This window comes from Pogonomyrmex barbatus, unplaced genomic scaffold (genome assembly GCF_055798465.1).
Source record: "Pogonomyrmex barbatus isolate J1 unplaced genomic scaffold, ASM5579846v1 scaffold10, whole genome shotgun sequence".
Classification (NCBI taxonomy): domain Eukaryota; kingdom Metazoa; phylum Arthropoda; class Insecta; order Hymenoptera; family Formicidae; genus Pogonomyrmex; species Pogonomyrmex barbatus.
In genome coordinates this window covers 7308158-7324830 of record NW_028297099.1, presented here as the reverse complement: position 1 = coordinate 7324830, position 16673 = coordinate 7308158, and the positions used below count along the sequence as shown (strand labels likewise).

Genomic DNA, 16673 nt, shown 5'->3' with positions numbered 1-16673 from the left:
TGGTAAATCTTCAGTTTTAATTTCTACGGGAAATAATAACGATGTGTGATGTTGGAAAGGAAGTACAGATTATCCAAATCTGCAATCGGAGCGTTGAATTCTCAAAAACCCGTCCGGCCAGCCAAAAGGCTGTTTCCTCACGGCTCTCGATCTCCTACGTTACAGAACTATCTCGTTGGCGTTCGCTCCGCTAAAGGGTCCTGAGAACAAAGCGGTTACGATAATCGGCGTGAAAAAGAGATTCGAGACGGGCGGTCCCACGTACGTGTGTAGACGTGTGTGAGTGTATTTCCTGAATGAAAATCCATAACCGGACCGCGACGCAATGCGGTCCCCTTTCATTCCGGGGACCGTTCGAGCACTCTCGGTTTCGTTTTCTGCAAAGGCGCCCGGTCGCAACTCGTTGCGCACGGCATATGCGGCAGCGGCTTGCCGGGCACGGGGAAAGGTTTTCCCTCCCCCTCCGGCTTGGTACCGCGGGGGTCTTACACCCCACCCTTTCACCGCGTTCACCGCCACCTGTACAGGTCTCGACCGAGACTGGAGAATGGGACCAGGACCGCCGGTTCTCCAAGTTGAAAAGGAATGGTAGTGAGAGTCCGAGAGCCCGCAGCGGTAGCGGGGGGAGGAAAGGGTACTCGCGAGCGAAGCTGTCGCGACTGTCGAGAGCGCTCGCTCGCCCGCTCGTTCGCGCTCGTGCGAGCGCGAACGCGCGGCCACTTTAATGTGAAAGTAAGTCTTACAGTTGACCGAAAACTGCGTGCCCGTCGTGCTCTCGTCGGTTATCCGCGACCGACGTGCCATGCCGTAGCGTGTTGCTCCGTCCGTATCGTGTGATGTACATACCCGTACGGCTCCGATCGACCGGTTCCACGGCCGCGGTCAACACGCTGTAATAAAAGAAAAGAAAAAGGGGGAAAGGAGAAGGAAGGGAAGAAGGAAAAGGGAGAAGAAACGGAAAAAGAGATCCGCTCTAATTGCCTCGCTAATTAATTACCGTATCGACAGCGCGAGTTGACTCATCCTACGGCACACGCAATATTTCAATCGCGGCCTATACTCCTCGACTTTCTATAAACACTTGTCCGACGTTCCCTCATCATAATCAATCTCACCGACCGTCAGCTGTCCCTCAGGTCGCGCCTATTTTTGAAGGATTCGGTCCACGAGACGAGAGACCGTAACTGCAAGAAGAGAAAAGAAAAGGAAAAAAAAAAAGGAAGAAGCACGATAACGACGAGAAGATACGCGAAATTTCACGCGGAGGATCGACCATCACCAATCGAATATATATATATATATATATATATATACATATAAATATATATATATATATATATATATATATATATATATATATACATCGATCAAACTCGACCACCCAAGTCTCCGGTTTCTGGCAAAGTGAAGTTTCTCCCGGCTAAATTGCACGTCTTTTCACATTACAATACAGAGTGTTTTACATTGTGTCTTTTTAATCCTAATAATTTTCTATTTTTTTTTTTTTTTTTTTTTTTTGAGAAACGGGTGGATGTGTGTAGAAACTGTCTTTCCGTTCCGAGTCTAAGAACGCGATATAGACAAGTGATTGCGCGAGGAAGAACCATATCGATGCGTGATAATAATTAATTTGCCCGTATTATTTTTCAAGTAAAAATCGCTCGCGAAGCGCTCGAAGCGCGTTTTCGAAAGAAATACCACGTCGATTTTCGAAAGCTCGAGAGATTCACGTGTTCAAGTTCGATTTCCCGTCTGCAGTTATGCGCGGACGAGTAGAGTTCGTCGTATAAATAAATTTCAGTCACGAATTTTATTTAACGTTCGCGCGACACTATGTGATAAATGAAAGTGCTCGTGCGACACACACACACACACACACACACACACACACAGTGAGTGCGGACTAGAAGTTAAATGTGTATAATCACGCATGCGACGTGGATAAACGAAACGGAAGGAAGGAAGGAAGGAAGGAAGGCAGGAAGGGAGGAAAGTCGAAAGCGTACACGGAGTAGCGCGCATTGCGAACTTAATTGCGAATCGAATGAGTTTTTCCTTACATATATGCACCCAGTCCACGTAACTATGCGTTTGCGTCTTCAAACGTAGTTGCGCGTCGATCGAGGCTTTTATTTAAAAACGCAGGTTCGCAGGACATTGTAATTATGAAACAAACGGTGCTCGTTATCGCGTGCTTTTTGGGCTTTGTCTTAGCAGGAAGTCCTAGGTTACCTCGAACATCCGCTGATCAGCGTGGCACGCGTAGCCCAAGCCAGAATAGTACCGGCGCGACGTTGCAGTCGTCTTCTCGCAATTTGCAGCGAAATAGGTGAGAATTCGAAAAATAGAAAAAAAGAGAGAGAGAGGGGAGAGAGAGAGAGAGAGAGAGAGAGAGAGAGAGAGAGAGAGAGAGAGAGAGAGAGATTGCGTCCCAGTGTCACAACCCGGTGTCTCCTCTTTTCATTTTTTATTTAAATGAACATTATCTTCTCTTTCATTTTATGTGAGGAGGATTAAGGTACGAAATGAACCGTAATAACAGATCTCTTATAGACGGGAGAACCGAAGTTAAACGCTGGTTACGTAAACCAGTCGATCATACTCCCAAAGCTTGCCGATACCCCGCTTATGAAACTTTCCATTTAGTTCGCGAATGTATTCATAATCGTGCATCACGCGATGTCGTAGCTTTACTTTAATGACATTAAGTGCGATGTATCTTCAGTAGGAACGATTGAGAGCCGTGGCGAATGTCCGATTCGCGATGCCATATAAGAGACTTTTTTATTTAACGTTTAATAACGAGGAAATTACTAATAAAATAAAATTCTCCCCTGATGAAATTATAATAAAATTATTGCCGAAAATGGCTAAATTATCAACAAAAAAAATTTATGACAAAATTATTAACAAGTATTTATTCAGTGGCGATCGGAGGGAAATTATTATTCAAATTTATTTTATTATTTCAAGAGCGTTTGTTGGCAGAACGGCTCTGAGAATTATCTGAGATAACAATTAAACGAAGACGATGAATATCGTTTGTTGTAGGGAGCAATACCTTTTCAATGTCTTCGAGGTGATAGTATCAACTTTGGAATCAAAATTGCAACGAATCGAGAATTTAGATAAAGCGGTGGAGCATTTAATGAGAAGAGTAGAGGCTTTAGATTCACGCGTAAATGATAACATTGACAAGACAGATGCGGTCATCACTAAACTAAGGACACTAGATTTGAAGCTTTTCAATGCGTATCCTATTATGTCTACGGAAACTGTAACGAGGATTACCGAAAGTAAGAGCGGAAGTAGTACGGAAGATAGTAAGTATATCTACATCACATTACAAAGCTACTTGGTGATTTAATAGTTTTTCTCTTCTGCACGCGACGTAAATAATTTTTTCTATATTACGTTAAAATATTTGAGAAACGCGAACTCTCGCAGCACGCACAGATAGAGATAATTCGAATTAATTAATTCGTTTCAAGCAGATTCAATTTCTTATACTTTTTTACTTTTTTGTGAAAGGACTAATCCGAAAAATCAAAATCCGGGTTACACAACTGTTAAACTGAAATGTTACAGCCCCGTTGATACGCGTGATTCATCACGATAGAAACGATCAACAAGCGGGTCCGGAGACCCTCGGCGAAAAATTGATTTCCCTAGATCAGAAAGTTTCCGACATCGATCATAAGCTTGTCAATCTTAAGAATCAGCTCGACAACAATTTCTTGCAAAACGACGATATAAATGCCGAAGCGAGCGAGAAGAAACCCGTCAGTATGAGCGTCATCGAGATCACCAAGGCTATGAGTAACGAGGTGATGAACCATATGACACTCGAGATCGAGAATCTTAAGCAAGCGACTGGTAGCATGGATCGAAAGTTACAGTTCCATATGAATCTGGTGTCGGATAATCTTGGAGCGGTGTACAATATGATCAGCGACGTGCACGAGGCTATTGTCGAGAAAAATAACGAGAACAATCGGCAAAATCGTCTTAATTTGACAACGACCGAAGCCCCGACGAAACAAAGTAAAATCGACCGTCTCGTCGAGCAAATGTATCCGATGCTTACCGTCTCTGAGAAGATGGATCAAGTTTGGAACGTAGTGGTAAGTCTCGAATATAAAAAAGATGTATGTCAAAATATTTGGCTAACTAGGAAATGCAAATATATATTGATTGAACAAGCAGAACTATTACGAGTCGATTTTGAGCGATAATGATACGCAAGAATAACATAATGTTAATTAGATGGGGACCAAGAGCTCAGTGGATGATCTACTGCCAAAATCAGACGAGTTACTCACTCAAACGCAGAGGCAGGAGAGAGCGATTAGCGAAATTCACGCCGATCTGAGATCGAAAACGAATAAGATTATAGAAAACCTGGAGGGTGTCGAAAGCCGTTTGAGGAAGCAAGAGGATGACGTGGCCACTTTAGCGCAACGCCCGATTCCGGCAGAATTACTATTGGATCCAACAATCGATCGGCTCGTTGAATATGATCCAAGCAGGTAAGAACTTTTCGCATTAAATATCTTAGAAAATAATCACCGAGGAGATTGCGACGCGATGGCTATAATATATTGTTATAATGTAACGATATAAGAATAATTTTCTTTTATACCTGTATTTCTGTAATTGTACTTTTTGATTTTGAAAAAAGTAGATTTTAAAAGTGACGATCGACTGCACAATTTACTTGTTCCCCGTAAACATTCGGCGAATTTCTCCATTGCGTCGAAAGTACTTTCGATAATGTGAACAGAAGAAACAGTTGATGCCAAAACGTTATTTTTTATATCAAGATACGTGAGCGTAAGTGAAGATTTTGTAACGGAGATGCCCACGTCTACGCTACCAACCACCTCACCACCCTTGTCAACTACAACATCAATATCATCCGTTGCTTCACCCTCGAACAATCCTACCAGTTCCACGACACCCATGACCGCAACATCTTCGAGTACCGCGAGACCGAGTGGCAGAAATCGGGGTGTGATATTCCCGAGTGTCAAGAACAAACCGAGTTTAGCAAATTCAACTTTCATAAGCGACGTATTAATTAATTATAAGGACATCAAGGTACTTTAATAAATAACTCGTTCTTTTTCATAACTGGTTCTTCTTTTTTAAAAAAAACATCTCAAAAAGCTATCTCGAAGTCGGTAAAGCATGTGATAAGCAGTAATAAGATTTATTATAAAATTATTGTTTTTGATATTTTGATATATCTCTTTACTTTCATTTGATTTCATTTGATTACTTTTTGCGAGATTCATTCTAAAAAAAAGGAGAAAGAAAATAAGTAATAATTATATCTATCTAATTTTTAATTTTTTTCTTAATATTATTTTTTGCATATTGTAAATATCAGGGCTATTCCTGCGTGGATTTATTAAACGGAGGAATGAGAGATAGTGGGGTATATTATCTACAAATACGCGGTACGACGTATTGGTTCCTCAAGGTCTACTGCGAACAAGAAATCGCCGATGGTGGTTGGACAGTGAGTTTGTCTATATCAAATATTAATAAAATTGTTATTAAATTTTATCATGTTCTTATTTATTGAAAATTTGAATAAGAAGTATACATAAGTGAAATTGGACATTATAATTAATAATAATATCCTCATATGAACGATTAGTATTCAAAGTGTACAGCGAATTTGTGTTTAAAGGTTATTCAAAGGAGAGATGATTTCGGAGAGCCAAGGGAGAACTTTAATAGAGATTGGGCAGATTATAAAAACGGATTTGGAGATCCCGCCAAGGAATTTTGGCTGGGCAATGAAAATATATATATGTTAACAAATAATGAAGATTACATGCTCAGAGTCGAACTTGAGGACTTCGAAGGTAACAAAAGGTATATGCCTAAACTGTAGATTGATTATCGTTGTTTTCTTCTACTGTTGAGTTGGGTACTAACAACGGATACGTAGTCTTACAGTTTTCGTCCTGGCAGTAGATTGTGCGATAAATCTGAAATGTATCGATTATATCGTAATTGTAATATGTTTTTATTAGGTACGCGCAATATTCACATTTTAAGATTTACTCCGAGGGAGAGTATTATAAATTGGAGATAGATGGTTACGAAGGAAACGCCGGGGATTCATTGAATGATCCTTGGTACGGATCGAACAACAGCCCGTTCTCCACGTATAACAGGCGAGTACGGCAAGTCTTATATAACAAAGATAAAGTAGAACATTTGTATTATATAATAATAAGTAAAGTAGACTTTCTTACATCATCATGATGACATGCAAAACTATTTATTATGAGAACTTGTTAGATTTAAATTATATCTATATCTATGTATTTAGGGATAATGATAGATCGTCCTTGAATTGCGCTTCAATGCTCAAGGGTGGTTGGTGGTGGAAATCTTGTGGACGTGGCTTAAATGGCCTTTATTTAAATGATCCACAAGATCTTACTGCACGACAAGGTACGTTTATAATTTATAAATAATTAATTTACTAGTATTATAATTGTCATAAATATTAAAATTAAACAAAATCGTAAATTATCAGATTTGAATTTTTACATACAATCTGCAAATAAAAATTATGTTGTTGCTAAAGGTATTGTATGGTTCCGATGGAGAGGTTGGGATTATACTTTAAAACGTGCATTAATGATGATTAAACCAAAAGGACTAGCGACAACAACAACAACAACAACGGTATAAACATTAAAATTGTGTAAAATTTGGAATATTAACTTAATCGAAATTTTTCTACGATCATTAAGTAACAACCATGCACATAGTATTTAAATTATGTATTGTAAATGCATGAACACGCTATTAATATCGAATTTCAAAGCACTTTTTTAATTGTTTATTCACTGTATCTGTATTTAATTAATTTAACAAAATTGACTCAAATTTTCTTTGTATTCGATAAAATAATACTATCCAATAAAAATTATTTTTCAATGAAGTCTTATATTTTTATCATAATTTTAAATAATATAAAGGGATTTGAAATAAAAATTAATTCAGATATTAAATTCAGATATTAAGTGTAAAGGATATTTATAAAATTATAATATGTATTGAGAAAAAGATTCGAAAAATAAATGTGTTCACTATAATAAGAAATATTCACATGCAATACATATAATATGAAAAATAACATATAACATCATAATCTAAATATAATTTATTAAAGTTATTTACAATAATTATAATTTAAAGGTCTATTTTTCTAACAATTAATTTTCTTTTATTTCTTTCCGTCATATTTTGGCTAATGTAGGACCATTTAATTTAAAAACTGATTTTTAAGTTCCTCTTTCTCTTCTTTAAATAGAATAGAATTGCGTGGCGGTAGAGGATTGCATTTCTATTTGGCCCATCTTAAATTGTAGACGGTGCAACCATCGTAGAAGTATCGCGTTCGATTCTCTTCGATTAGAAACGAAATTCTCTGCCATTCTGTTTGGTGGGAAATCGCGGCAATTTTGCAGACGCATGTGTAAGTGTCCTGGTAACTGAAAAATGAAACAGACCAACGATTGTAGGTATTTTATCTTTCTGCTCCGATTGTTCTCTTTTATTTCTTTGTTCTTACCTGGACATGATGAGAAAATAATATGGCATTCCACAGAGGTAATAATTTACTCAGCAGAATCGATCCACATTCCAACAAAGCCTCCAATAAGCTTAGGAAATGCAAATTAAGCATTTCAGATAGCTGAAAGTCATATTGCCTTTTTATGTCATTGCCTTAAGATCATTTCGAAATGTGTCAATTTCGAAGGTAGGTAGAATTTTAAATTAGACAATATCGAGAACACTAGACTTACGGCTTTCGAATAGGAAACGAGTTGCAAAATGCACGGCGTTATCTTGCCCCAAAATTCTAACAAAATATTCATGGTGACATTGTGACTCTCGCTGTTCGTTGCGTTATTCTTCGACAACTCTTCCAAGTACATCGTCCAAAGCTAAGGCCGCAACGTAAAGTTCCGTTAATGCAAATTCAGCAGAATATACTATTTAATAGTAGAAATTGTTTTTGATCATTTCTATTTTTTGTAACTATATTTCTTCTCATATTAAAGATAAAATTTGGAAATTTTTTAATTATTTATCCATTACCCTTTTTATCCTGCTCGAATATTAAAGTCAATTTTAGAATCTTATTTTTTTGATATTAGAAATAAATATTAATTAGAAAAAAAAATAAGAATAGTCAGAAACGATCACTTGGTACTTCCAACGTTAACAATTCCAAACATATTGCAATCTAAGATATAAATACTTGGCAAAGAATGAACGCGTGGAAGAGCGATGACATGTGGAGAACCGAGGTCTTCGATTGTTCTGGGAATCCAGAGAAGATGACTTGTATGTGATCTGCGATGTGGCAAGACACCTCTTGAGGTATCGGTTGCGCCAATGGTACCGTTGAATGTGAATGACTGTTATTGTTGCCAGTGTACATTGCTATGTGTGTAAGCGATCCCAATAACAGCCAAGACAAGAGTCTGATGTGGCCTATACAGTCGACGTATTCGCGGGCTCTGAAATGTTCAGAAAGAAATCACGTTCAATTGGTTTTTCCATGATTAAGATTTAGATGAAGCTAATAACGAGAAAAATGCAATTTTAGAAAAGAGAAGGATCGCGATGAAAATCACCCTTGCTGTATAGACGGTGCGGTATATAACCACGGCAAGTAACGCGCCACGGCTCTGTTCTCTCTATTGTTGCCTCTCGTAATTTCTAAAGCTACATATTGAGCAAGGCCACACTTTAACATCCCGCCTATCGTGTCCTCGTTTAATCCCGCTTGCATACCTTTGTTGTAGCTCTGAAGACAGAGAAGTTCTTTAAATAGCGGTGAAGGTAAATTTTGCAGGATTCTGCTTATTAATTAATACGACCGAGTTTTATGTACGTGCATGTTTTATTAAATGCGTTTACCTTGATCTTGCTTAAGGTGTGAAAGTCAGTTAAAAACTCGAGAACTTCTGACAACTGATTCTTTAAAGATTCAGAGGCGTTCGTGTTGTAGATCGGCGACATGTCCGTTTGAATATTATTTTCCATCGCGACGACACTATTAGGCAAGGATCCTCCGATATCCTGCATTATTATTAATACGTTATTATATTATCTTATATCAATTTATGTCAATTTTTAATTATAATTGTAAATATAACAATTATTTACTTGGAGCACAAACTGTAGGAGTAATAAAAAGTTGGAGTCTGGTATCGTAATTTTAAATTTAATGGCCTGAATTAATTCAAATACAATTGTCCTACCAAAAAAGTGTTTATCGCGATCACGAGTAAATCCTCTGTGGCACAAGTAGCATAGATCTGTTAAATAATTATACTGCAATGTTGAGTTTTGTATAGCGTAACTTAATATTTTAGAAAATGGATCCAACATTCCCTAAAAGAATATCGAGTTGTAGTATTAATTCAATATAATGTAAATAATTTAATAAGGCTACAATAATTTTATTTAATTAATAAAACAAAAAGAGGGGAAAGTCTCATACCTTTGATTGTTGAATCCCTGGAACTTTTAATATCGAAATCATAATTCGTAAAAGAGGAGTGATATCCTCAATAGAAGGAAGCATAAGAACGAGTCTTCGGAATAATCCATCGAATTGTGTTAGCAATCCACTCCATGTTGCTGCACCAGGACCCAATCCTGCTTCCAGTGGTAAACAATCCAAGTAACATGCGATGTTATATAATATTATTGGTAGCCGTTCCAGTGGCAATGATTTTTTCATGTTTAAAGTCTGAAATCGAATTTTTCAGAACAAGTGTAATTCATTCCTTCACACATTTTAACAATATAAAAAACACATTTAATGAGTTACAGAAATAATTGAAGGGTTGATTTCACAAACTAGACAAGTTAACAAATTTTTGTTTATGATATTATCTTAATCAAATAATCATAATTATTTATTCGAATTTACCTAAAATCGGAAAAATCATACTATATAAGCAATTCTATAAAAATTAGATATTATATATTAAAAATATTCAGATCTTAGGATTTGAGATAAATATAGGTAGAAAGTTCCTTTTAGGTTAATGAAAATTATTAATTTTGAATTAATCTAATTTTTGAAACTAATCCTTTAATTAATAATTTTCGTGTGTAATTAAATTGCTCTCTTACCTCAAGCAGTAATTGCAAGGGAGCGATCGGATTTAACTCGTTGAAATCGACTAAAGCTTGCGCGACGCTTTTGAAAAATTGCAACCTAGTCGTTTCTGCAAGTCGAAAAAATATTATTACAAAAGCAAGAAATTATTGTTAACTAAAATTTTTTAAAGATATTGATATTAGAAGACTTATACATTTATATTAAAAATTAGAGAATTAGAAAAATTTATTTAGTGACTTAGCTACAAAGCTACAACTGACAGCATAATATTTTTACCGTTTAGATGAGTCTGAAACATTTGCATAAATACTCCATTCGGCGCTAATTGATGGAGAACGCATCTGAGAAATTGGTGCGCTACGCTGACCGCACCACCCGGAAGATGCATATTCGTTTCGCTTTGCCAAGGATACATTGAGTTGAGAGCAATCCTAAACGCACAATACGTTAGCATTTTATTTCACCATATTAAAAATTTAGTATTCAAAAATAGTATTTTTCTATACTTAGTAACCACGCCGAGTATTTCTGGCAATAACGGCGCCGCTAGAGATGGCTCTCGATGAATAAATGTTCCTAAAGTTATTATACACAATCCGAGCTCTTCGTCGGAATACTCTTCCCTTATCGTTCCGCATTCCGAACATCTGTAATAGTGATAGACAAATCAAACTCGATCATCAAACAATGCTGATAATTTGATCTAATGATATCCTTGTTTAATAACTATAATACTACCTGTCGTAAACGCAATCGTCACCGATACGAAATAAGCTCTGCTTTAAATTAAAGTCCGCATGACACGCTTGTTGAGAGACAAAGTCTAAATTTTGTTGGGCTTGTGTGCCCGACCTATTGACAAAAGGATATACAGATATGACGTACAGATATAATATACAGATTTATACAGATATAATATACAGATTTATACAGATATAATATACAGATATATACAGATATAATATACATACGTACATATAATTATGTATATACATAATATACAGATATAATAATTATTTACATAATTTAATCAATAAAATAAAAAAAAAACGTTGCTGACATCGACATACCATTTTTTTAAAACTTTTTAAACATTTGTTAAATAAAAGCTAAAAATAAATATTTGAAAAATTGAAAAGTGATACAATAAAAGTGGTGCTAGAATTTAAATATGTGAGTCATTCCTGACATTATTGATTGCAGATTAGGTAAGTATAAATTGATGAAAATTTAATAATATGATACAAAAAATAAGAAACTGTGTTATTTAACTGAATATAAAATAAATTAATTAATTATAAAGTAAAATATATATTTCTACATATAAAACAATAAATTTTATAAAATTGGAAGATTAAAATTAAAGATTTTTAAAGAATTTTAAAAATAAAAACATAGTTTACAGATTAGGAAAATAATTTATTAAAAATACACAATTACCGAGACATGTGCCGGTTTATGCTGCAAGCCGATTTTATGTTTAAAAGCGCACTATATAAGAAAAAAGAAAAAGCCAAATATAAATCAAATAAGAAACTACAAATATGGCAAATATGGCAAATATTATCAATATTTAGTATTGTTTAAAGTATGTAATTAAAGAAAAAAACCATAGACATTATTTTCGCATTTAAAGAACTTTTTAGCTAATTTTATAGAAACAAATCAAGATAAATTATGATTTTATTTTTTTCATTATTCAAGTAGATCATGTTTTTAATACTAATAAAATACATTGTTTAGATTCCAAAAAATAAGGGAGAATCTCTTTAGAAAATTTATGTTAGTATAGATGATTTTCCTCTACTAATAACATAAGAAGTTTACCAAGATTCCGTTCGCCTTGTATGAGTAATTGCATCTTGGTCCGTTATAGCAGTGATCTTCCGCACTCTGTCACGTTGAATTCGAAATTGATCCTTCGACTTAATCCTCTGGTCATAGTCTGCTATTTTTGAGACAAAGTCTCCGGGGTCGATCGCTGGTGGAGATGACTCCAAAGCCACTTGTTTAATTAGCCTTCTTGGACTCGGCGATCTGCTCGAGTTAACTTCATTGCAAGTTGGTACGAGTGATGTTGACTGTGTGGGAAAGAAGAGATTCATAAATATAAGATATCTCATCTTTGCAGATTTATATTGTCCCAGAAATAAGTATTCTGTGCATTTGTGAGTCAACATTATAAAAGAATCAATTGAAAATATACTTACCACATTGTCAGATGTTCCGCTATCCTGCTTCATGAGTGCCAAGTCACGAATGCCGTGTTTTGCATCCTCATTCGATTTATTCATATCTAAAAAAGAAATATCTCAAAGTATCTATAAATAAATAGTCGAAATTTGAAATTCATAAGAAGAATCCAGAGAAGAATTTCTGTATTATAAATAAATTTTCAACAAGCTATGTGGTAAAGATTAGGATTAATTTCAAGAAGAAATATTGTAGATAATAAAAACACTCGATATGCACATAAACGATTATTATCGCGCAGAAATCTTGAAACTGGTGCGTCTTCAACAAACCTTCGACATCTGAAATATCGAGAGCTTGACGTACTCGCTCGACTAAGCTGGGGAAATCTCTCTGAGGACCAACTGGCAACAATCGTTCGGGCGTTGGAAATTCCAACTGGGACATGCTGTGTGGACTCGTGATATCGCTGGACATGCAGGTCTCGCTATCTTGTTCAAATGAGGAACCTACAAAATTATAAAATTCACTTCAATTCCATTAGATTGGACAAGCTTGTTTTTATTGCTCTTCACTTTTAAAACTCGCTCGATTAATTTTGCCGTTCCGTGATCGCTTTGAATGTTTACTCACTGACTGTCAAAATGTCCATTTTTGATAACGGCGATTCCGGAGAGCCATACGTATCTTCGCATTTTAATACACGTTGTGCCGTTCGTGATCCTATAAGAGATTGTCGTTTATCTTACTTCTTACACATTGACGATGATGCAAATCACTTACCAGTCGCGCGGACTATTGTACCAATGGGAAGCAATCGTTCGACAGTCGGAGTAGTCATCAATGGCTGCGGACTGGTAGGAGGACCACCTGTTTGCTGTCCATTCTCGATACTTATGACTTGCGATGATATGGAAGAACTCAGTGCTGGCGAGCTCGAGTGATCGCTATTTGTCACTGTAATTACTTGACAAGGTGAAACTGGCGACGTCGCTGTAATTGTGATTTGTTCCACATGTTTCTGTCTACCTAAATGCTTCGCGTTCAAAGGCTCGATATTATTGATAGTTCCTGCAATTTTCACAAATGCCTTTTCCTTCTCTTTTTCCTTTTCTTTCTCCTTCTCCAGTTCCATTTCCTTCTCTTTTTCTGTTTCCTTCTCCTTCTCCTTTTCTTTTTCCTTTTCTTTCTCCTTCGCTTTCTCCTTCTCCGTTCCTTTATCTTTCTCTTTTGGTAAATCGGATCTGGAAATTTAAAGTATAAATATATTTTTATATCAATATTAATATAAAATTATCATGGACCAGGGGAAGGGGCGAGTTATAGGTTTCAAATCTCTGAAAGATGATTCGTTTACAAGTTGCATTAAATAATAAAATGGAAAGGTATCCAATTTTACCGTTGAATGTGAGAAATGCTGGTTGCAAGAGTGAAAGCGCTTGATAAATCATATGCTTTCGATGAGTCTCCATTGTAAGGTAAGTGTCCTTTGCCATTTTTTATTGGCGGCAAGGCTGTTTTAGACGAAAATCTGGGAGGTTCCTGTTGTCCAGTGAGAAATGTGCTCGTTACCATCATCTTCACTCCTTCGTACACACTCCATTTCTTTTGAGGGCCGCTTTTATTTCCCTGGAAAAAGCATGTTTTTAAAACGCCGTTAACTTTTATCAATTTTTATAATTACAAAAATTATAATTTCAATATTATGCTGCAATAGATGTCAATTTTAATTATATATTTATAATATAAAATAATATTTCATTTGTCTATATCTATGATTATAGTAATAATTAATATTTTGCTAACATTAATAATTAATTTTATCTTTTGCCATAAAAATAAAGTAAATTCTTATCTTATTTGAAATTAGTTTTCTCTGCTCATATATTATATTGTTAACAGGTTGCTTTGTAATAATAACCTGGCAAACTTCATCTTCGTTTCCCAAGAACCATATAGGTTTTGTAACGGATTCCGTCTTCGGCTTATTAATATTTCGATTGTTCGGCTCAATCATGCTCGTTCCATCTGACACGATGGACATTCGCGGTTCCTGAAGAGATGCGTTTCTAGGGACCGTTTCTTCTAGCTCCCCAAGAGATCCTCCGCTATTGCCATGTAAGGTGCTGTCAGATTTCGGGCTCTCAGGGATCGCTGCCAACTCGGACTCCGTATCATCCGCATTGATCGAATAGCTTCGCAAAGGCATTCGCAATAGCGACAAATTGTAACATGCCACTACTTAAATAAAGACACAGAAGCGTCTAACAAAATATTAATACGATACATTTATTAAATATTATCTAAAAAGAAAAATTAGAATCGATTACTAGGCGATATACATATAAATCACAATAATAATTTTCTGAAAGTAATAATCGGTAATACTAATAATTACTATTCAATGTCTACTTTCTAACTATATAATCTTTTGCCGCAATTCTCTATGCAAGAGTAATAAATTGTTTCCAATATAATAGAATTGTATGCAGGACTGTGCAAAAAATTTATAGTAAAAATAAAAAAGAAGCCCTTTATTTGTTTTCAAATTTGATATTAAAAGAGTTTAAAAGAGATTAAAAAATATAACCGAAACTCTCATAACACTTACTTTATAAATAAATTGTTTTTAAAAGTAAAAATAAAAATAGATAATATAATGAAACTATAAAAATATTTTTATAATTATATATTTATTTAATAAATAAGAACAGATTTTTAAAAAATATTCTTAAAATATAAAAATGCTTCGTAGTTATATTTGTTTAAAAATATAAAAAAAAATTCTTTCATTCTATAATGAAGTAGAATTGTTTTTATCCAATTATTAAGTAAAAAATTAAATTCACAATCTTTGATTATTTTAATTAAAAAAATAATTATTACTTTAACTAAAATTTTAGGACTCCTTAATATGGAAAATCCTGAGACGATGCCTTTTCTGCACAGTTCTGATTGTACGATTGGAAATTTATTGACCTGGTAAAGTGTTTGTTGAAATAACGACAAGCCGGACTGTTATTCTCTTCCCAATGAGTTTCCATTTGTCCGTGCATCCCTCCGGGACTGCGTTGATGCACCGAGATTGCACGCATCGGCGGTGTTTCCGTGTCTATCTCGCCCACTGTGTTCGTTGTCAGTTCGTGTTCCACTCCAAGCGAAGGTTGAGACACGTCTGAGAAACATATTGCTTCTATTTATTTGCCGAGAGAAGATATTTACAATTTTTTAATCTTATCTAAATTCTCACCACGAGATCTGGAGGGTGGTGCGCCCATAACTACAGTCGCCGGTATCCGCTTGCACTGATGATGCTGTGTGTTGAGTGTATTCAACACTATCTTCACTAGCGTTTGAAGTTGACTACACCACGGCTGTTGTCCATATTGACACTAAAAAGAGCGATTTATCGTTGCTATTATTGTTAAGTGAGAAATTAATTAAGTTATTTATAGCAGATATTTTTAATCAATGGTCACAAACTTTTTACCGGCGATATATATTTACATAAATTTACTCTTTTTTTTCAGAGCAGTGTTATATATAATATTGCATTATTTTTTTTATCGTATAAGCCTTTTCACCTTGTATAAGATAACAAGCAGAGACATTAACCAAGACCGCCTGATGTGTGGCTCCAGATACCAAAGACTGTAACTTGGTGGTTGATGATCAGTTGGGGGTGTAGCTTGCGGAGGGCAAGGACAATATTGCAATATCGCCAGAACTGGTGACGTCATCAGCCATCCTATCACATGATTTTGATCTAACAGTTGTGGCAAATTGGCAATGAAGACATTAAACGCCGGCGAAAGCCTGTAATAATTTCAACATCATATTGTTACAAATATTAAGCCGATTAAAAATGTAAAAATAAATTGATACAAGAAAAATAAGTGCACGCTTATTTGATGCACGCTTTGATTGACTTTTAAGATTGATTCTTGTTTATTTGTTTGCAATATTTTTTTACAATCATTATGTCTGAGAATTTTTATATTATCTAATTTAAACAATCAAGTGTAAGATGATAGGTGATAGGAATTATGAAAATCTTACCTTAGACGTTGCGGAGTGGTGTGAAAAGTGCGCTCAGTCTGATTGTATCCCAAAAGAAGATATAAATGTCGCAAGACTATGCCTTGAGTTTTTGACATAGGTTTCTCGTCCGTTGGATAGGCCTAATTAAAATGATATCGATGTACAAATTTGAATGACGAAAGCAAAGTTGAGAAATGTATTGTCATTTGTAAATATTTCATATTAAATGTAATTTGTAATTTTATTACAAATGTTCCATTTT

General features: G+C 35.3%; 2 protein-coding genes across 12 annotated transcripts in view; one reads left to right on the top strand and one right to left on the bottom strand.

The window, feature by feature from the left end:
• The first annotated feature begins 1376 nt into the window (after nucleotides 1–1376).
• Nucleotides 1377–9124, top strand: LOC105429743 (uncharacterized). 2 transcript variants are annotated; one of them, XM_011642908.3, is made up of 10 exons: nucleotides 1382–2329; nucleotides 3052–3323; nucleotides 3589–4124; nucleotides 4267–4529; nucleotides 4824–5100; nucleotides 5393–5524; nucleotides 5699–5886; nucleotides 6048–6191; nucleotides 6350–6474; nucleotides 6611–9124. In XM_011642908.3, exons 1-10 carry the CDS (start codon nucleotides 2166–2168, stop codon nucleotides 6715–6717), a joined length of 2208 nt encoding a protein of 735 aa, XP_011641210.2. In that variant the 5' UTR covers nucleotides 1382–2165; the 3' UTR covers nucleotides 6718–9124. The 2 variants fall into 2 exon arrangements, 1 of the variants encoding a protein (XP_011641210.2); XR_968140.3 differs by lacking the exon at nucleotides 6611–9124 and having other exon boundaries at nucleotides 1377–2329; nucleotides 5699–5876.
• Nucleotides 7178–16673, bottom strand: part of unc79 (UNC-79 domain-containing protein) — a 22551-nt gene continuing 13055 nt past the window's right edge. For 8 of the 10 annotated variants that reach the window (XM_089070589.1, XM_089070594.1, XM_089070598.1 and 5 more), the window contains 24 exons: nucleotides 16430–16551; nucleotides 15955–16186; nucleotides 15621–15762; nucleotides 15350–15545; nucleotides 14292–14565; nucleotides 13770–13999; nucleotides 13154–13614; nucleotides 13004–13093; nucleotides 12703–12879; nucleotides 12388–12473; nucleotides 12005–12258; nucleotides 11618–11668; nucleotides 10916–11029; nucleotides 10684–10824; nucleotides 10454–10608; nucleotides 10189–10283; nucleotides 9548–9799; nucleotides 9211–9438; nucleotides 8962–9123; nucleotides 8676–8848; nucleotides 8297–8558; nucleotides 7839–7979; nucleotides 7604–7726; nucleotides 7178–7523 (listed from right to left, as the gene is read on the bottom strand). In XM_089070589.1, the coding sequence (XP_088926715.1) occupies nucleotides 7335–7523; nucleotides 7604–7726; nucleotides 7839–7979; nucleotides 8297–8558; nucleotides 8676–8848; nucleotides 8962–9123; nucleotides 9211–9438; nucleotides 9548–9799; nucleotides 10189–10283; nucleotides 10454–10608; nucleotides 10684–10824; nucleotides 10916–11029; nucleotides 11618–11668; nucleotides 12005–12258; nucleotides 12388–12473; nucleotides 12703–12879; nucleotides 13004–13093; nucleotides 13154–13614; nucleotides 13770–13999; nucleotides 14292–14565; nucleotides 15350–15545; nucleotides 15621–15762; nucleotides 15955–16186; nucleotides 16430–16551 (4350 nt within the window). In that variant the 3' untranslated portion in view covers nucleotides 7178–7334. The remainder of the gene's footprint in view (nucleotides 7524–7603; nucleotides 7727–7838; nucleotides 7980–8296; nucleotides 8559–8675; nucleotides 8849–8961; nucleotides 9124–9210; nucleotides 9439–9547; nucleotides 9800–10188; nucleotides 10284–10453; nucleotides 10609–10683; nucleotides 10825–10915; nucleotides 11030–11617; nucleotides 11669–12004; nucleotides 12259–12387; nucleotides 12474–12702; nucleotides 12880–13003; nucleotides 13094–13153; nucleotides 13615–13769; nucleotides 14000–14291; nucleotides 14566–15349; nucleotides 15546–15620; nucleotides 15763–15954; nucleotides 16187–16429; nucleotides 16552–16673) is intronic. The other 2 variants (XM_089070595.1, XM_089070597.1) reach the window with 1 other exon arrangement.